Source organism: Mustelus asterias, chromosome 12 (assembly GCF_964213995.1).
Source record: "Mustelus asterias chromosome 12, sMusAst1.hap1.1, whole genome shotgun sequence".
NCBI classification, from domain to species: domain Eukaryota; kingdom Metazoa; phylum Chordata; class Chondrichthyes; order Carcharhiniformes; family Triakidae; genus Mustelus; species Mustelus asterias.
Window position 1 is genome coordinate 78571142 of NC_135812.1, and position 21263 is coordinate 78592404.

General features: G+C 43.3%; 1 protein-coding gene across 2 annotated transcripts in view; it reads left to right on the forward strand.

Moving 5' to 3' along the window:
• Positions 1-16956, forward strand: part of ogfod3 (2-oxoglutarate and iron dependent oxygenase domain containing 3) — a 160526-nt gene extending 143570 nt beyond the window's left edge. Inside the window, exons 9-10 of one of the 2 annotated variants that reach the window (XR_013499159.1) lie at positions 10293-10388; positions 15915-16956. Coding sequence is in view for 1 of the 2 variants with exons in the window: in XM_078225483.1 (XP_078081609.1) it covers positions 15915-16051 (137 nt within the window). In the remaining variant the exon portion in view is untranslated. The remainder of the gene's footprint in view (positions 1-10292; positions 10389-15914) is intronic. The other variant, XM_078225483.1, reaches the window with a different exon arrangement.
• The last annotated feature ends 4307 nt before the right edge of the window (positions 16957-21263 follow it).

The following is a 21263-nucleotide window of genomic DNA, read 5'->3' on the forward strand; positions in this document are numbered from 1 at the left end:
AAGGGTTTTTTTTACATGTTGGCCAGACTGGGTGAGGTGGATGGATATCCTTTCCGAAGAGGCATTAATAAACTCGATGGGTTTTTACAATGAGCTGGTAGTTTCATGGTCATTACTGATACTAGCTTTTTATTCCAGATGTTATTTAATTAATTGAATTTCCCCAGCTCCTGTAGTGGTGATTTGAACTCGTGTTTCCAGATCATTAATCCAGGCTGCTAGTCCAGCAATATCATCACTATGCTACCATATCCATTACTGTCAACTAGATTAAGACTGCAGAATTAATCTAACTTGGAACCTGGAACAGGGATAAGTGAGGAAAGATTGATTTCTTGTTTTGTATAACAGATTAGAATGTAATTTTAAAAGGTAAAGAGAACTCAGTAACAATGCTGATTTAAAAACACCATTTACTTTTACTTTCATGGACTTGAAAAGATCTTTGCTCTTTGTCTTTCTCTGTCTCTCTCTGTCTCTGTCTCTCTCTTGTCTCTCTCTGTCTCTCTCTCTGTGTCTCTCTCTCTCTTTCTCTGTCTGTGTGTCTCTCTGTCTGTGTCTCTGTCTCTCTCTCTCTCTTTCTCTGTCTGTGTGTCTCTCTGTCTGTGTCTCTCTCTCTGTCTCTGTCTGTCTGTCTCTCTCTCTGTCTGTCTGTCTGTCTCTGTTTGTCTCTCTGCCTCTCTCTCTCTGTCTCTCACTCTCTCTCGCTGTCTCTCGCTGCCTCTCGCTGTCTCTTTTTCGCTGTCTCTTTCTCGCTGTCTCTTTCTCGCTGTCTCTTTCTCGCTGTCTCTTTCTCGCTGTCTCTTTCTCGCTGTCTCTCTCTCTCTCTGTCTCTCTCTGTCTCTCTGTCTCTCTGTCTCTCTCTCTCTCTCTGTCTCTCTCTGTCTCTCTCTCTGTCTCTCTCTCTATCTGTCTCTCTCTCTATCTGTCTCTCTCTCTCTGTCTCTTTCACTGTCTCTCTCTCTGTCTCTTTGTTTCTCTCTCTCTCTGTCTCTCTCTCTCTTTCTCTCTGTCTCTGTCTCTCTGTCTCTGTCTCTCTCTGTCTCTGTCTCTGTCTCTTTCTGTCTCTGTCTCTTTCTGTCTCTCTCCCTGTCTCCCTATCTCTCCCCACCGACCCTTACGTCGCCGCCCAGTCACTTTCTCCCCCAATTTTCCATTCTCCATCTTTCATCCATGCCAACTCTCATTATCTTCTCATTCTCCCTGCTCTGCCTCTCATTCCCGCATGATCCGTGGTTTACAGGTTCCTTTTAAGAAATAAAGACTGGCATTTGTTGAGTGAGTTATTGTGTCCCTTAGATATTTCAAAGTGCTTCACATGCAGTTAATTATTTTGAAATGAAAACAATCCACGAAACATCACTGAAGTGGATAGTCAGTTAATTTGTGTTTGGCAGCAACTGGTTGAGGGAAATGTCAGCCAGAATACCAGGAGAATTCCCTGCTCTTTTTTTTAAAAGAGATTCTTGGGACATTTAACACCCATCTGAACCACCGCAACAGGAAGACTGACACTGTGTATTAACGTTCAGCCAAAGGACAGCAAGAGTGCTGCATTCTCTCCACTGGTATTTCAGCTAAGATTATATCCTCACATCTTGGAGTGAAGGTTCATGCCCTAATTCCTGATTTAGAGACAAGAATGCCATGCATTTTTTTTAAGCCACCAGCGAGATCAATTTTAAAACTTTAAATGAAAAAGCATTAAGGAGAGTTTTCTTCTGTTCCAAAATGGCGCAGTGAAGAGGGGGCGGCACAGTGGTTAGCACTGCTGCCTCACAGCGCCAGGGACCCGAGTTTGATTCCCGGCTTGGGTCACTGTCACTGTGGAGTTTGCACATTCTCCCCGTGTCTGCATGGGTTTCCTCCGGGTGCACCGGTTTCCTCCCACAGTCCAAAGATGTACGGGCAAGGTGAATTGTGTCATGCTAAATTGCCCCTTAGTGTCAGGGGGACTAGCTAGGGTAAATACATGGGGTTGTGCGGATAGGGACTGGGTGGGATTGTGGTCGGTGCAGACTCGATGGGCCAAATGGCCTCCTTCTGATGCCTTCTTTATGATTCTATGAACTGTTTTTTAGTATTGAAAGACCCCATCCTTCTGTGTGCTTTTATCTTTGAGGGTGGGGGTTGTGGAGGGGGGGGGGGGAAGAATTGGGGGCATGAAACAACTGGAGCGGAAAAGAAAAATAACAAATAATGGATGAATGCCTACAAAACATAGTAAGAAGTTTAACACCACCAGGTTAAAGTCCAACAGGTTTATTTGGTAGCAAAAGCCACACAAGCTTTCGGAGCTCCAAGCCCCTTCTTCAGGTGAGTGGGAATTCTGTTCACAAACAGAGCATATAAAGACACAAACTCAATTTACATGAATAATGGTTGGAATGCGAATACTTACAACTAATCAAGTCTTTAAGAAACAAAACAACGTGAGTGGAGAGAGCATCAAGACAGGCTAAAAAGATGTGTATTGTCTCCAGACAAGACAGCCAGTGAAACTCTGTGGGGGTTACAAATAGTGGGACATGAACCCAATATCCCGGTTGAGGCCGTCCTTGTGTGTGCGGAACTTGGCTATCAGTTTCTGCTCAGCGACTCTGCGCCGTCGTGTGTCGCGAAGGCCGCCTTGGACAGGCAAGACTGTTCTCTTCCTGTTGGGGAGCACTTCAGCGGTCACGGGCATTCGGCCTCTGATATTCGGGTAAGCGTTCTCCAAGGCAACCTTCGCGACACACGACAGCGCAGAGTCGCTGAGCAGAAACTGATAGCCAAGTTCCGCACACACGAGGACGGCCTCAGGAGGCTAATGCTGTCATCGGACCTCCCCCCTCTCACCTCTTCCCCCCCCCGCAACATTATCATCAGGGCTTTTCCCTCTCATCTCCACGCCCACCGCCCCCCCCCCCTTCCCCCTCCCCCCGGCCCATGCTGTCATCAGGGCTTTTCCTTCTCTCCCCACACCACACATAAGGGCAACCCCCTCCCAACAGAGGAGGGTTACCCTGCTACCAGAGCCCCCTTGGCACTGCCAGGATGCAAAGGGGCAATGCTCAGTCTGTCCTTCAAGCCCCAGGACCTCTGTGCCTCACTCCCCTTTCCCCCAGCGTGATCATCATGATTGGTTTTTGCTTTTGAAAACTAGTAATGATTCTAACCTCAAACTGGTATGACATCACTTTGAGGGTGGGGGGGACGTGGGTGGAGTGGGGTGTGTGGAGGATACATCGTGGGCGGACGCTACGGGATAAAGCCATTTCATTATATTCAAATATATTCAAATTCATGGAAACCATGTTACCGACTGGGAGGTTGGAGAGATCTCAAAATGAGATTTCGCTGAACCAAATCCGGTTTTTAAAAATTTGTTAGTGGGACATGGGTGTCGCTGGCTGGCCAGCATTTATTGCCCATACCTAGTTGCCCTTGAGAAGATGGTAGTGAGCTGCCTTCTTCAACTGTCCATGTTCTGTGTGTTGACCCACAATGCCATTAGGGAGGGAATTCCAAGATTTTGACCCAGCGACTGGGAAGGAACGGCGATATATTTCCAAGTCAGGATGGTGAGTGGCTTGGAGGGGAACTTGCAGATGGTGGTGTTCCCATGCATCTGCTGCCCTTGTCCTTCTAGATGGAAGTGTTCGTGGGTTTGGAAGATGCTGTCTAAGGATCTTTGGTGAATTGCTGCAGCGTATCTTGTAGATAGTACACACTGCTGCTACTGAGTGTCGGTGGTGGAGGGATTGATAGTTTGTAGATGTGGTGCCAATCAAGCGGGCTGCTTTGACATGTATTGTGTCAAGCTTCTTGAGTGTTTTTGGAGCTGCCCCCATCCAGGCAAGTGGGGAGCATTCCTTCACACTCCTGACTTGTGCCTTGTAGATGGTGGATAGGCTCTGGGGAGTCAGGAGGTGAGTTACTCGCCGCAGTATTCCTAGCCTCTGACCTGCTCTTGTAGCCACTGTGTTTATGTGATGAGTCCAGTTGAGTTTCTGGTCAATGGTAACCCCAGGATGTTGACAGTGGGGGATTCAATGATGGTAATGCCATTGAATGTCATGGGGCAGTGGCAAGAGTGTCTCTTATTGGTGATGGTCATTGCCTGGCATTTGTGTGGTGCGAATGTTACTTACCACTTGTCACCCAAGCCTGGATATTGTCCAGATCTTGTTGCATTTGAACATGGACTGCTTCAGTACTTGAGGAGTCGCGAATGGCGCTGAACATTGTGCAATCATCGGTGAACATCCCCACTTCTGACCTTATGACGGAGGGAAGGTCATTGATGAAGCAGCTGAAGATTATTGGACCAAGGACACTACCCTGAGGGACTCCTGCAGAGATGTCCTGGAACTGAGATGACTGACCCTCCTCAACCACAACTATCTTCCTAAGTGCCAGATATATTGATTCCAGTTTTGCTGGGGCTCCTTGATGCCACACTCGGACATACCTGGGCAATTTTCCACATTGTCGAGTAGATGCCAGTGTTTTAACTATACTGGAAGAACTTGGCTAGGGGAGTGGCAAGTTCTGGAGCACTAGTGTTCAGTACTATTGCCGGAATATTATCAGGGCCCATTGCCCTTGCAGTATCCAGTGCCTCCAACCATTTCTCGATATCACGGGGAATGAATCGAATAGGCTGGAGACTGGCATCTGAGATGCTGGGGATCACTGGAGGAGGCCGAGATGGATCATCCACTCGGCGTTTCTGGCTGAAGATTGCTGCGAATACTTCAGCCTTATCTTTTGCACTGATGTGCTGGGCTCCTCCATCATTGAGGATGTGGATATTTGTGGAGCCTCCTCCTCCAGTGAGTTATTTAATTGTCCACCACCATTGATGACTGGATGTGGAAGGACTGCAGAGCTGTGTCTATCACTTGCTGTTTTTGCCGTTTGGCATGCAAGTAGTCCTGTTTGGTAGCTTCACCAAGTTGACACCTCATTTTTAGGTATGCCTGGTGCTGCTCCTGGCATGTGCGCCTGCACTCTCCATTGAACCAGGTTTATCTCCTGGCTTGATGGTACTGGTTGAATGGGGGATGCGCAGGCCATGAGGTTGCAGATTGTGCTGGAGTACAGTTCCGCTGCTATTAATGGCCCACAGCACCTCATGGATGCCTAGTCTTGAGTTAGATTGGTTCGAAGTCTATCCCATTTAGCACGCTAAATGGTGCCTGGACAGATTATGCGCCATCCAGGCCTGCCCTGCCACTAAATACGGCGTGAAACCCCAGGTGCATTATTAATGGAACATTTGACATGTTTTCCCATCAGCCTCCGCAGCGGAAAACACTGCATCTTCCCACCCCGGCCACAGGATTTGGTCTGAAAATGGGAGAATTCCACCCATATTCTATACCTCTCAGATCCCCTCAGCTGTAATGATTTCAGAATTGGATGCTCATTGGAAGCCAGCATTGTTTCCTCTTTGGGATTGCATTGACTGGAAGCATTCTTGCTCCACCACTTTTCTTTATTAGTAGCGAATCACCATCTTGGTGAACTTGCAAATCTGTTTACTTGTCTGCAAAGTCACAAAGCCAACACAACCTCGATATTTACACTTCATCCAAATAGAATGGCGTGTGGATGCAATGAATTAATTCTAACCATATTGGAGTGGGACAGCCACCATGAGCATCATTTCCCAACTTTCAATCTTCACAGAGCGTGGGCAATGCACATAATCCTGAATAACTGGAAAAATTTGAAATTTGTACTGAATTGTTTGCATTTTGCTCCGTATTAAAGCTGCACCTGTCTTTCTTCCATTCTTGAAATCCAAGCTAAGACTGCTTATGAATAATTTTGTATAAGAAAAGAAACTTATTTGACATTGAAATGTTGTAACTGGACCTCATCTGTTCAATTATAGTGGTTTGATGGCCATTTTGACAGTAAACTATTGCTTTCTTTTTTGAAGTGCCTTTAACTAACTCTCCAACACATCATTAACATAGAATAGAATCCCTACAATGTAGAAGGAGACCATTTGTCCCATTGAGCCTGCACCAACTACAATCCCACCCAGGCCCTATCCCCGTAACCCCTCGTATTTACCCTGCTAATCCCCTTAACATAAAGGGGCAATTTAGCATGGCCAATCTGCCTAACCTGTACATCTTTTTATTTATTGTTTTTTAAAAATAATATTGTACTAACTGTGGCTATGAAAAGACACTACTTAAGGTTTAATTTGAAATGGACTTGTTTGGCTGCTGGAGTGCTATTAGATATGGTAATTCCACCTCAATCTCCTAGTGTTTGACCCTTTTCAATTGTAAAGCACTTTTTGGATCAGCACAGATGTTCCAGCAGCGATAAACTGACAGAATAGAAAATGATCATGGAGCACCTATTGCGAACTGAGGACTGGGGCAAGCAATTTGATGGTAGTGCGGCCAAGAATCACAATTGTAACAGCTGTGAAAAGTGCCTTTTACATAAAGACTTGAACCCCACAAGCCTCCAGAAACATTTGTTTAAAAAAAATGCTGCCCCATGTGTGTGTGTGGGGGTGCCTCATAGACCTGCTCCTTTCTCTCTTTTGCAGGGCAGAGCAGATTCTGTAGAGTCATCAAATCCCATGTTCCATTTCTACACCTGGTTGCCCAAGGAGGCGATTAAAATGTTTCAAATTCTAAGTGTTGGTTTATATGTTCTCTAATTTAAATAATGCTCTGTTCAAAACAGTTCCACGTATTGCAAATGCAGACTGCAATCAAAGCTAAAAGTTGTTGTTTAGAAGCTGTGTGCAAAATTACATTATTCTCTTTGGCAATCCAGTTGAACAGAATAATCATGATGCCACATTGCCAAAATGTACAATACAATGGATGCCTTTGGAAACATGCGGAAAGAAACATTATCTTTCTAAATTCACTATTTTAAAAATAATCACCCTTTGTAAGGAAAATGAATAAGTAGTTAAATAAGAATGTGGCACGGTTAGCACTGTTGTCTCACAGCGCCAGGGATCCGGGTTCAATTCCGGCCTTGGGTGACTGAGTGGAGTTTGCACCTTCTCCCCATGTCTGCATGGGTTTGATCCGGGTGCTCCGGTTTCCTCCCACAGTCCAAGCATGTGCAGGTTAGGTGGATTAGCCATGCTTAATTGCCCCTTAGTGTCCCAAAATGTTTAGGTTAGGGGGATTGGGGGGTAAATGTGTGGGGTTACAGGGATAGGACCTGGTTGGGATTGTTGTTGGAGAGTTGGCACAGACTGTTTGGGCCAATGGCCTCCTTTTGCACTGTAGGGATTCTATGAACGCATTACAGTGATATAGGAAAAGAGCGGGGGGTGCAGTAGGACCAAATGTAGATTGCTCCTGGAAAGATCCACCGCAAATCTGGTGAACCAAATGACTACTTTTGAGCTCTGATTGTGTACCAAACTGAACAGAGAATGATGGTCTATTTAGAATCCTGTTGTTGTATTTCTGTAGTAAGGAGTCTAACAACGCCAGGTTAAAGTCCAACAGGTTTATTTGGTAGCAAACGCCACGAGCTTTCGAAGCACTGCTCCTTCGTCAGATGGAGTGGAAATCTGCTCTCAAACAGGGCAGATTTCCACTCCATCGGACGAAGGAGCAGCGCTCCGAAAGCTAGTGGCGTTTGCTACCAAATAAACCTGTTGGACTTTAACCTGGTGTTGTTAGACTCCTTACTGTGTTTACCCCAGTCCAACGCTTGTACTTCTGTGACAAGTATTACTATCCACAATGATACATTGTTGTCATTCATATATATATTTACATTATTTTACATAAATTAATGGTGTCTCCTATTTAAATTATCCTATGAGCTTTTGCTCAGAAAACCAAGATCAATTAGCAAACTTAATTATATCGTAACACTAGGTGGCAGTGAAGGATTTATGAGGAACTCCTATGAGCGATTGAAATCTATCTTCTCACGTCTACGTTGATTTTATTCATTTGTGGGACATGGGCATCGCTGGCTGGCCAGCATTCATTGCCCATTCCTAGTTGCCCAAGGGCAGCTGAGAGTCATGGAAGTAAATAAACACATGTTCAGGATTTTAACTACATATTATGCTATCACATTATGATGCTGATGGAGATTATATTTGGGAACTTGAGATCATTGAATAAAGTTTGAAATGACTGAAGTAGATTAATAAGAAAGAAGATTTCAGTTTCTTTCAAAAATGTCTCTCACCATTATGTTGGGGGCACGGCAATGGGGATGGGGTTGTGCCTGTGCTGCAGTGGGGGAGGGAAGCGGGCTCTAATGCCCATGCCAGTGAAGATGGGGTTGTTGGGTCACCCTGATCCCTACAAGGTGTATGTGTGTGTGTGTGTGTGTGTGTGGCCGATGCGGGGGGGGGGGGGGGGGAGATTGCCCTCTGTGGTAGATGGTTGGGGGTGTTCCCCATGTCTCCCGGGGGTCTCGATGTCCATTAAAGGGCAAGGGGGGCCTATAACTTTAATTTGAGATTTGGATGCTCTTTAAAAAGTGTGCCCTGATCTCTGTGGAGCTGGTTTTGCTGGTATCTTTTAGCAAACCCCCCTCTCAAGAATGATGGTGCAAAACACACCCCTCCCTACTTTTTTGACAAAGTGTCAGAAGATCTGGAGCGGAAAGCTGGCTGTGTTTCTGGAGAGAAACACATTGGCCTTCAGTGAGAACCTGACACTCTGCCATTTATTAGGAAAAGTCTGCGCAATACATTTGTTCAATGTCTCTGCCATTTCCTCATTCTCCATGATAATTTCTCTTGCCTCTGTTTCTAAGGGAACAATGTTTACTTTAGCTACTCGCTTCCTTTTCATATACTTATACATAGAAACTAAATGCAGGAGTAGGCCCTTCGAGCCTGCTCTGCCATTCATTTTGATCATGACTGATCATCGAATTCAATATCCTGATCCCCCTTCCCCCCATATCCTTGATCCCTTTCGCCCCAAGAGCTATATCTAATTTCTTCTTGAAATCAGACAACATTTTGGCCTCAACACATTCTGTGGGAGTGAATTCCACACATGCAACACCCTCTGGGTGAAGAAATTTCTCCTCACCTCAGTCCTAAAAGGTTTACCCCTTATCCTTAAACTATGACCCCTAGTTCTGGACTCCCCCACCGTTGAGAACATTCTTTCTGAATCTACCCTGTCTAACTCTGTTAGAATTTTAAAAGTTTCTATGAGATCCCCTCTCACTCTTCTAAACTCCAGTGAATATAATCCCAATTGACTTAGTCTCTCCTCACATGACAGACATGCCATCCCAGGAATCAGCCTGGTAAACCTTCGCTGTACTCTTTCTATAGCAGGGACATCCTTCCTCAGATAAGGAAACCAAAACTGCACACAATACACCAGGTGTGGCCTCACCAACACCCTATACTATTGCAGCAAAATATCCCTATCCTTGTATTCAAATCATCTCGCCATGAAAGCTTATAAAAGCTCTTGCAACCTGTTTTTATCTCCTGGGCTAGTCTACTCTCATTTTCCCCTTTTTTATCAACCTTTTGATGGCCCTTTGTTGGTTTTGAAAACACTCCCAATGCTCAGACTCGCAACTGTATTTTTTTGTAACATTATAACACTTTTTAAAAATCTAATGCTATCCTGAACTTCCTTGGTGAGCCACAGATGAGTCTTTCTTGGTGAGTTTTTGTTTTCAGTGGAATGTATTTTTGTTTTGTTTTAATTGTTTCTTTAAATGTTTCCCACTGTTTATTCACCTCCATGCCTTTTAGTCTATTTACCCAATTAACTTTAGCCAGTTCTCCCCTCATATCTATATAATTGGTTTTGATTAAGATTCTGGTTTGTGATCGGAATATGTCACTTTCAAGCTTAACATGGAATCGAATGGTATTATGATCGCTATTTCCCAGTGGATTTTTTATTACGACATTGCTGATTAACTCTGCCTCATTATACAATGCTAAATCTAAAATAGTTTTATCACGAGTCAGCGCTACCATGTATTGCTCCAAGAAGCTGTCAGAAAAACATTTTTAAAATTCCATCCACTACACCACTCTTGCCAATTTGATTGTCCCAGTCTAATCTATGAAGATTAAAGTCCCCCACCCCAATTATTACATTTCCTTTGTTACAAGCTGCAATAATTTCTTGTTTAATGCTCCGCCCAATGATATAACTAACGCTCGGGGGTCTGTAAAGCATTCCCACCAGTGCTTTCTGGCCCTTGCCATTCCTAGTTTCCATCCATTCTGATTCAACTTCATGGTCTTCTGTGGTCAGATCATTTCTCACTAATGTCTCTATGTCATCCTTTCTTATCAGGGCTATCCCTCCTCCTTTGACATTCTGTCTGCCTTGTGTACCCTGGAATATGTATTTCCTAACTTTGGGTTACCTTGTAACTAAGTCTCTGTAATGGTGAGTAGATTTAAATCATTTGCTTATATTTGTGCCAGTAATTCATTTATTTAATTGCAGGTGCTTTGTGCTTTCAGATAAAGAACCTTTAATTTCATTCTTTTGCTTTTATTCTCCGCAGTGATCTTATTGCAGATGTACAAATTTTGTTCAACACATTGTCCCTCCCTGTCTCATTCTACCTGTCTTTACCCACATCACTGTATTGTTCGTATGGATTTCTAATTCTCCCTTCATTGGAACCAATACTCTTCCACCCCCCCACCCCCATACACAGTTAGTGCAAAGTCTTGCCAATCGCCCTAGTTATACAGTTGGCAAGAACATTGGTACCTGCCTGGTTCAGGTGGGGCCCATCTCAGCAGAATAGGTCACTCTTCCAAGAACTGATGCCACTGTCCCATGAATCAAACCCCCTTCTTCCCACACCACTCTTCGAGGCACATGTTTAACCCTTTAATCTGTTGGCCCTTGCGCAATTGGCACGAGGCTCAGCTAACAATCCAAAGATTATTACCTTTGATGTTTTGCATTTTAATTTGGACTCTATCTCCTTAAATTCTCTCAAATTAACTGATTTTCATATAAACGTTTGGTGTTATCATTTGTCTAGCTTTCTTACGCGTCACATATTCTACCATGAGCAAGAAATCAAATATATGGAATGCTTTATCCTTTAAGAGATTCTTTGCCTTCTCTTCATTTCCATTCTTCTTGGCAGGAATTGTATTTCAATTGTATTCCAATTTCCTCCCCAAATGAGGTAAGCATTTTTTTTGGGGGGGACAGGCGTTAGGAACCCAGGAATTAATCTTAATAAAGAAAATGTGAGTTCTGGTGTGGCGTGATGAAGGTTTTCTGTTTACATCCAGTCAAAGCCCTTGATGACAAGGTGACCTTTATTCTAATCCTTTCCAAGAAAGTAGAAATCTTATCAAATATTCAAGAAAGGTTGGGAAATGCGAGGCTGCAACTAGACATTAAGGATTTTGTGTAATTTGCATTAGGAGTGATCGTGTGCAGCCTTAGACAATAACTTACCATCCAATACGAAAGATGGCATAGTAGTTAGCACTGCTGCCTCACAGTGCCAGGGACCCAAGTTTAATTCCCTTGGGTGCCTCGGGTCACTGTCTGTGGTTGATGGGAAGGTTCAATAGGGGATGATGATGGGCAGACCATGACAGCTCAGGATGTTTGCTCTGGTTTCTTCCCACAGTCCAAAGGTGCACAGGTTAGATTGATTGGCCATGATAAATTGGCCTTTAGTGTCAGTGGGATTAGCAGGGTAAATATGTGGGGTTAGGGGGATAGGGCCTTGGTGCGATTGTAAATAAAAATGTACAAGATTATGAGGAGCATGGACAGAGTGCATAGAGAGCAGCAGTTTCCCTTAGATGACGAGTTAGTCACAAGGGTACATAGGTTCAAGGTGAGGGGCAGGATTGTTCAGGGGGATCTGAGGAAAAACAATTTTACCCAGAAGGTGGTGACGATCTGGAATACGCTGTCTGGGAGTGTGATAGAGACAAGTTGCCTCACATCCTCTAAAAAGTACCTGGATGAGCACCTGGCACGTCATAACATTTAAGGTTATGTGCCAATTGCTGGTAAATGGGATTAGGTGGGAGTTCAGGTGTTTCTCACGTACCGGTGAAGACTCGATGGGCTGAAGAGCCTCTTCTGCACTGTGCAATTCTATGGTTCAATGAGTATCTGAATTATTGACTTAGTTGAAAGGTGGAAAAATCTGTCTGTGTCATTGTTGTGCACCTGTTAGTTATTAGCAGGGAACAATTTGCATGCATTTCCTCTGGGGGCGAGAGTGATGATGTGGAGGACACTTGAAGTATTCACTTTTTAATTTCCTCACAAAACGTTCTATTAATTTGATTGCATTGACTACATTTCATGGATGGGCTTGGAATGATTTTGGCCTTAGCCAGGGGAAATCTTGTGTGGGATAAATATTTCTGAAAGGGATAGGGAACTGCCTTGTGAATGAACTTGGATTAGACTAAAAGAGCATGTCAGACAGTGCACAATTAACTGCTCTGCTGTGTACACTTGTGACAATTAGTCTTCTAATATCAGGTCAGCTTTCTGTAAGTACATATAAGTGATAAACAAAGTGGACAATTTGTGCATAAATTGCATGAGGATTTTTACAACACCTACTTGGTTGAAAATAATAATTTAAAATTATATTCTGGCTCCATGGTCATCATAAGCAGAAAAGTAACCCAAAGCACATTTAAGATTCATCATCAGAAATACCCACATCTGTTTACTTGAAATTATTTCAGGGCAATGCACTAAACAGTTCCCCAGAAGAAACTCCGCCATTTCCATTCAACGTTAAATCAATACAATAGCCGTGCCTTCCCAGGTCATGTCAGAGTTTAATGCTGGAGAAATGAGTGAGAAACATAGCAGTTTAAAAATAAAAAATTTTGCACGTTCAACTAAGTAAACAGACTGTATGTACTGTGGAATGTATTTTATTCTGAAAACGCCACATGCAGTGTATCACCAGCAATATGTCTGAAGAATAAAGCACATAGATCTGGCATCTGAAACTGGTTGATGGGGGGTTCAGTAGGGATGATGATAGGCAGACCATGACAGCTCAGGACTGACCCATTGGATCAGCTGATCTTCTTCGGGCTTTCCTTCTCAAATGTCCATCCAGGAAGTGCTGTCAAAATAGATCGTCATGCCTTTCCTTCTCAAAACTGCCTTTGGTGACTTTATTGTCAAAAAGCTTAGATTATTTAGACTGCCATGTATTTCAAACAAGGTTTCAAACAAGGAGCTTCACAGCTCCAGGGACCTGGGTTCGATTCCCGGCTTGGGTCACTGTCTGTGTGGAGTTTGCACGTTCTCCTCGTGTCTGCGTGGGTTTCCTCCGGGTGCTCCGGTTTCCTCCCACAGTCCAAAGATGTGCGGGTTAGGTTGATTGGCCATGCTAAAAATTGCCCTTAGTGTCCTGAGATGCGTAGGTTAGAGGGATTAGTTGGGTAAATATGTAGGGATATGGGAGTAGGGCCTGGGTGGGATTGTGGTCGGTGCAGACTCGATGGGCCGAATGGCCTCTTTCTGTACTGTAGGGTTTCTATTTCTATTTCTTAACTAACAGGTATTAATAGAAGATCCATTTGAGCAATTCACTATCCCTGTTTAGCGGTTTCACTGTTAAAGAAAAAAAGATCGAATAAACATTTTTCATCAAGGTACCTCATGATGTCTCAACTGTTTGAGACATGGTGCACATTAATATTGATATGAAGTTTTATGCTATGGATATCAATTACTTTTACAATTAAAGTTTGCTGATCAGTAAATAACTTTGTTTAGTATTTAGTATTGTGCTTTGAGAAAATTCTGCATTCAGTCTAAATTCTTGCCATTTTCAAAAGTCAGGATCGTTCTGCCAACTAAAAAATGCACAGCAGAGTTCTGGAGATTTGAACTCGATTCTCATTAATATTAATTCAGATTTTAACTGTCAAGGTGTCAACTTTTAATTAAAATTTAGTCAGGCTTTCTGAATATATTTCCCACTTTATCTCAGCATTGCAGACCAGATCTAACTTGAGAATTTGTATGATTATGTTAAATATGAGCTCGTGGAAATTTTAGGATTACCTTTTCCCTCTGGTTAGTTAAAGTAAACAGTATTCGTACTGCCAGTTTTTTGTTAGCTGTTCATGTCGGCAGTGAGATTATTGTTATAAATTCCAGCACTGGCCGCATCTCTTTTATTGGCCTAATCTTCTGTCATCTATAAAATTATTAGTCAGAAAGCATCATCTGTAAACATTTAGCAACAAATTCCTAAAGGAAACAGAAATGTTCTAATGGTAAAATTAGCATAATTATTTTGGTGAGGAAGACCATCAGTGTATTTGGGTATGTGTGAATGCTCCACTACAAAGCGGCTGATGTGAGATGCAGAATGGAAGTTTTTAAATGTTTTCAACCACTTGATGATACTCTGGAGCTAGAAACAAAAGACATAATTTCCTACGTTAGTCTCCGGATAATTATTCCTACAATTTAACTAAAAATGCACAGGTCACTTCCATAAAACCACAGTGACTTTCAACTGACAATAACTTTACAGTTACTAGACTGAACTGTGCATTGGAAAGGGAAGGGATCTTTCACAACGATCTGCGGTCAGTGAAGTCCATTTGAAGTATAATTGCTGCATTAAAGGAGAGAAATGTGGAAGCCAATTTGCGTGTAGCATAGTTCCATAACCAGCAATGGGAATCGTGGCCAGATATTTTGTTTTTTTCGTGATGTTTGTAAAGGGGTAGATATTGGCCAGGTTACTTGGACAACTCTCCGTTTCTTTACCTAGTGCCATGGGATCTTTTACATTGGCCACCAGAGAGCAGTAGGTGGGGTTGTGGAGAGGGTTAACCATCTTATCGTCGGTGCAGCAGCATTTCAGTACTGAAATGTCAACTGGGATTATGTTCTTAAGAATCTGGAGTTTGGTTTGGAGCCTAAGCCTTCTGACTAAGTGCTGCCACTGAACTAATGTTAATATTCTACCATTGGGGACTGAGGTGTCCTAAGTTCACCATTCTCAGATGCTGGGTTGATATTCTGCAATAACCAGAATATCTATAGGCAGTACAAAAGTTCCTTGTTAAGGAGCTACGTTGTTATATTTTTGGGTGATTTTTCACTGCATTTTAAATCTGTATTAAAATTTATTGTGATCAAACCACTGATGATCAATACTCATCTTCCTCCAAAGATGATGGAGGGGCAAATTGTCTGTGCATTATCCTTCTGCTCTATAATCATTATCAGTGCAAATGCCACTTTCTGTATGCGTGGCCAGTTACAACAATGAGAAACCTTCTGCATCATTATAGGTGCATGGCTGCTATAAACCAACGGGTTTACTTGAATGGACACATTGGAGTTTGGTTAACATGAACTTAATCATATTCTAAAAGGGTTTATATGGGTGGCACAGTGGTTAGCACTGCTGCCTCACAGCGCCATGGACCCGGGTTCAATTCCAGCCTTGGATGACTGTCTGTGTGGAGTTTGCACGTTGTCCCAGTGTCTGCTTGGGTGTCCTCCGGGTGCTCCTGTTTCCTCCCACACTCCAAAGATTTGCAGGTTAGGTGGATTGACCATGCTAAATTGCCCCTTAGTGCCAGGGGGATTAGCAGGGAAAATACATAGGCCTGGGTGGGACTGTTGTCGATGCAGGTTCTTTGGGCTTCCATGATAAAGAATGGCAGCTTCTTAAGAGATTTTCAGTTTCCAGCCTCCTTTGAATGTGTGCCTTAGGAAATAAATGAACAATTAAACATATTTTCACCTATTATTAAATAGTTCAAGCTGACGTGATCCAGTAGTATTTTGCAAAATCTGACAATTTAAACGTATTCTGGATAATACACTGATGTTTGAACTTTTATAGCAGGATTTCAATGTAAACAAACGTCTGAGAACTTCATCAGAGTTAATTGTTGCTTTTTTTTATGCCCCCAGGTCGTGTTTCGTTCTTCACATCGGGCTCGGAAAATCTTCATTATGTGGAAAAAGTCGAGTGGGGCACTCGATATGCCATCACAGTCTCATTCAGCTGTGACCCTGCCCATGCCATTGAAGACCCTTCTCTACCTTAGATCAGTTGGGTGCCATGAAGAACAGAAATATCTTGGCCCTAGAAATAAACCAATTAAAACCAACACAGTAAATCAGTTGTACACACAAAAAGGCAATTTTTAAGTTAGATTGAAAATCATACATAGAGGTAACACTACAGTATTGGAAAGCAACTTGGCTCCATTGCCACAGACTCTTATCTGTGTTTCAATAATGGGTTCTGCTTAATTACTATTTATATTGTAGTCCCGAGTCATAGTGTTAAAGTGTGTTATTGAATATCTTTATGCAATTACGATTTATCTGAAAAACATGACGGCCAACCCTGTTGTGATATCGATATTCACCAGTTTATTGAAAGTGTTAACTGGCTAAGTATTGAAACTGTGAACTAACTGGTCATTATCTTTAGTGTCACAGATTGGACTTCTGTTTGACCATTAAGTCTTTGATCAGAATCCGCAGGTATTAGGTGTTTGTTCTTTCACACTAAGTATGGTCACCTTTCAGATGTTTATTCACTGGAAATGATATCAAGTTGTCTCTACTTTAAAGAGACACAGTTCTAACCCAAAGCTTTCAGGGCAGCTACAGCTCCTGTAATAAATGCCACTAATGACCTCACGCATTGTGTGTGCCACAGTAGATTTGCTGAAAGAATCTATAAGAATAATTGACGGATGTTTAGTATTTAATATTTGATGCTCTATTTAGCTGATTCAAGTTTTCCTATATTAAACAAACCTGCATAACGTAAATCTTTTCAAACATGTCGACCATGCCAACAGGCCGAATACATTGCATCATTGTTGAAAACCATTTAACTGTTAATTTGCCACAGAGAACAGTCGTCTTCCTTCATATTGTTTTATATCTCGAATTCCGTGTATGTAAAAATATCAATAAAATAACAACGGTGACAGAATCTTGCTTTCAGAACATTTATGCACAAGTTGGCTTTACAAGTGTGGATGGCACGATGGATGGGCAGCACGGTGGCACAGTGGTTAGCACTGCTGCCTCACAGCGCCAGGGACCCGGGTTCGATTCCCGGCTTGGGTCACTGTCTGTGCGGAGTTTGCACGTTCTCCCCGTGTCTGCATGGGTTTCCTCCCACAGTCCAAAGACATGCTGGTTAGGTGCATTGGCCATGCTAAATTCTCCCTCAGCGTACCCGAACAGGCGCCAGAGTGTGGCGACTAGGGGATTTTCACAGTAACTTCATTGCAGTGTTAATGTAAGCCTACTTGTGATACTAATAAATAAACTTTAAACTGAAAGTTTTAACTGCAGTTGTGGCTATAACTGAGATAGTCTACAATCCTTTTGGTTCCAGAAATGACTGCATCTTGAAAGTAAATTCTCCAAATAGTGGCTTTTGTTTGAGTTCATCAATGAGTGATATTCAGGAGCAATATTTCTTTCAAGGTGTGAAATAATTCCACTTTGAGGCTCAGGCATTTCTAAGCCAGGTATTTCTAGAGCAGAACCTCTTTAATGTGACATCCCAGACCACAGAACACATCCATTGCGGTTAATATCTTACACTCCCATTGTCAGCTCAACCCAAGGAGCATGTATTCCAGTTACATGCGAACAAGGGGCAGTACTCAAAACAAGGGGCTGACAAAATTTGTTTCATACTTGCCCTTTAAAAGCAACAGAGAAGACTTTCATCTAAAGATGAAACACAGAAAGAAATCCCCTGCGTAAACCCATTCAAGATATTCATATATTAATCAGCAACACCTGCCCCTCAGTCCGGCGATAACTCACAATGGCCTTTTAGGAACAATATCAGAAAATGCTGGAAATCTGCAATGTTTGCTTTTACTTTGACCTTTTAAGAATGTCTTTCTCAAGGAACTCCTGATTATTGGTGTCAGCTGTGGTTAAATATTTCACATTCACCCAGCCTGCACACATACTGAACCGTTCAGATGTTCTTGATAACACGAAGCAATGGGCATCGTGAAGCATCACTAATTCCACAGGTTGGAAATGCTGGGAAAACTCAGCAGCTCTGGCAGCATCTGTGGAGAGTGAAACAGAGGGCGGAATTTTCCCAAACAATGGCATTGTGTCAGGGTCTGACTAAAAACTGGCGTGTTTCTCTTACACCATCACTGGCGAGGCCTGGTAGAGCCTGCAAGATGGGCTCCACAGAAATTGGGGTGTCAACTTTAAAGGGTACCCCGATTTGCATTTAAAATAAGTTTCCCCCAAACTCCCTCACAGACAGAGAGGACCACCCCCCACAAGCTTCGGGGTGAATTAAGACAGAGATAGATTGGTTCTTGATTGGTAAGGGGATCAAAGGTTACGGGGAAAAGGCGGCAGAATGGGGTTGAGAGATATATCAGCCATGATCGAATCGTGAAGCAGACGCAATGGGCCGAATGGCCTAATTTCTGCTCCTTAATCTTATTGTTTGAATTTACCCCCCATCACAGAAGTATCCCCCCCCCCCCCCCCCCCCAACTCCCCCCCTGCTGTCATCAGGGCACTCCTCTCTCCCCCCATGTCCCACTACACATAAGGAAAACACCCCCACAATGGAGAAGGGTTACCCCACCCACTGTGTCCCCTGGCAGCGCCCCCTGCCCCAGGTCTCCAAGCACCTCCGCACCCCCGGAGTGGTCATCATGCCCGGTTTTCGCTTTTGAAAAACAGTAATGATTCGCACTGGCGTGACATCATGTTGCTGGAGTGGGGTGGGGCGGTTGATCCATTGTGGATGGTCACTGCAGCATAAATTAAAGCTATTAAAATTGATGGATATCAGGTTCACACCCTTGCTCAAAACAAGATCAAAACCACAGGGGTAAACCCTGTTACGGCTCTCGCACAAGGTTGAGTGGCTGTAACAGGATTGGCAGCCACAGTAAATGGGCCCACTAAAGTCCACTCAGAGTTAATGTTTCAACCCCAATCTGACTGATCTTCAGAACTCAGACCAGTTCAAAGAGAAACTGTTCGAGGAATGAACAAGTTTGGTCAGGCAGAGGAGAATGGTGGTGGATGGGAATTGTTCGGGCTTCTATTCAATGAAGAAGGGGAGAGTTCTCATGACCATCCTGAAGGGAGTGAAGGTGCCGAGGGATTGGGCATCCACAATGAAGAGGAGATGGTCAGTGCCAGAAAACGCGGAATTATTGAATGACATAGCGCATCAGAAGAATGACAAATAGGTGGGCCGAGACTGGATAAGGGAAGAAAAGATTGAGTCAAGAGAAGAGGAAATAGGTGTAGTGAGTCAGGAATAGGCCAAAGCGAAGGCTGTAATTTTCTGGCCATTCTCGCTGGTAGGATCTTCCGCTACCACCAACAGTGAACATTCGCTGCGGGTTTCCTGGCAACAGGAGGGAGGATGGTGCATAGAACTGGAAAGCCCGTTGACAGTGGTGGGATCAGAAGATCCCTTCACCAGCCAATGGAGGGTTGCCTCCACCGACACCAAACACGCCAAGGTGGTTTTCGGAAAATCCCAGTCACAGGGTCTAACAGACAGGCCTGGTGTGGATGTTGGGAAGGGACTAGAAGCAACATGTTTAGGTTGGGGGACTATGACATGGGAAGATGTGGAGAGAAGACCTCCAGGGGAAAGGAGGTCAGTAATGGCCCTGGAAATAATGGCTTGATGTTTGGTGGTGAGGTCGTTGCCCAGGCGGAGGTAGGAAGAAGTGTCTGAGAGTTGACGCTCAGTCTCTACAGGGTAGATCTTGGTGCACTGAGACAATGGCATGCCGAACGTTCAGAGAGAAACAGGTTAGAGTGGGTGAGAGGAACAGAAAAATTAAGATGTCCAAAGTCACACTGACAGTTCTCAATGAAAAGCTCAACAATGGGTGACTCTAGAGGGAGGGGTGCAGAGGATGGAGAATATTGCAGATGTGAGAAAGGGTTCATTGGTCCGGGGGTGGGGGGGGGGCGGTAGGGGGGGCTCCTGGCCAAAGGAGTGAGCACAGATGCAAAGGCAACAGAAGGAGAGTTCAATGCCATTCCAAGCCCTCAATCCATTGAGGTGAGGGCGTAAGGGAACAACACTGAATCCTTTGCTGAGGATAGATCATTGATCATAATGCAGACACAGGACATTTGACTCATCAAATATGCACTGACTCTCCGAAACAGCATCTTACCTAAATCCACCTCCCTTTGCATTATTTTACAAGAAGATATTGTGAAGTCAAACGAACATTGACCAGCTAAGAATATTTCCATTTCCTTGAGTCTAGAAGTTCTTCACGAAATTAAGTTTGTTGATTCTGAATATTAGAATATTCTCAAACAGTCACTTCTGTTTGAGATCAAATCAAATGTCAGATATGACATTAAATTTACTTGTTGGTTCTTGCAGTGACTTTATTGCATGACTTTGTGTAGTCCTTCAATGTCTTCAACAATTAGGAAGCACTTCATGCTCCAAGTGTTTGCGCAGTAAGTGAAGTATAACCTTCACGTTGGGTCACTGTCTGTGTGGAGTCTGCACGTTCTCCCTGTGTCTGCGTGGGTTTCCTCCAGGTGCTCCAGTTTCCTCCCACACCCCAAAGATGTGCAGGTTAGGTGGATTGGCCATGCTAAATTGCCCCTTTGTGTCCCAAGATGTGTAGGTTAGGTGGATTAGCCATGGTAAATGTGTGCAGTACGAGGATGGGGTGGGCCTGGGTAATATGCCCTTTCAGAGAGTCGATGCAGACTTGATGGGCCAAATGGCCTCCTTCGGCATTGTATGGATTCTATGTAAGCTCCTGGTGATATGTAAAGGTCCTTAAAGTAAAATAAAAATTTGGAGTAGTCACCTCATCCAGTTGTAACCTGGACTGATTCCAGAGTCAAGATAGTTTGCCCTTAAAACTGAAGACAAGTTTCATTTTGGTCGTAAGAATTTTGCTTTTAAAGGTTGTGGAAAGCAGATTAACTAATTATTTATAAAGATGAGATTTGGTAAAAATCAAATGTATTTGCAATACCTGTGATAGTTCATTAAACACATACAATAGTCAAAATATCACTTCTTCCCACTGGCATCATAGAAAGCAATTACCCTGTCAAAAATGTACCTGTTTGATTGGGACATTGAAATATTCAGTGACGTGAATGCAAATGCTTCTATATAGTGACGAAAACTTATTTGAGATAAAAATGAACCTGCCACTCAAAAGTATTTTCAAAAATGCTGTACTATTCTCAGTGACAGTTTAACAAATTTTCTATTCCTAAATTGGGGCC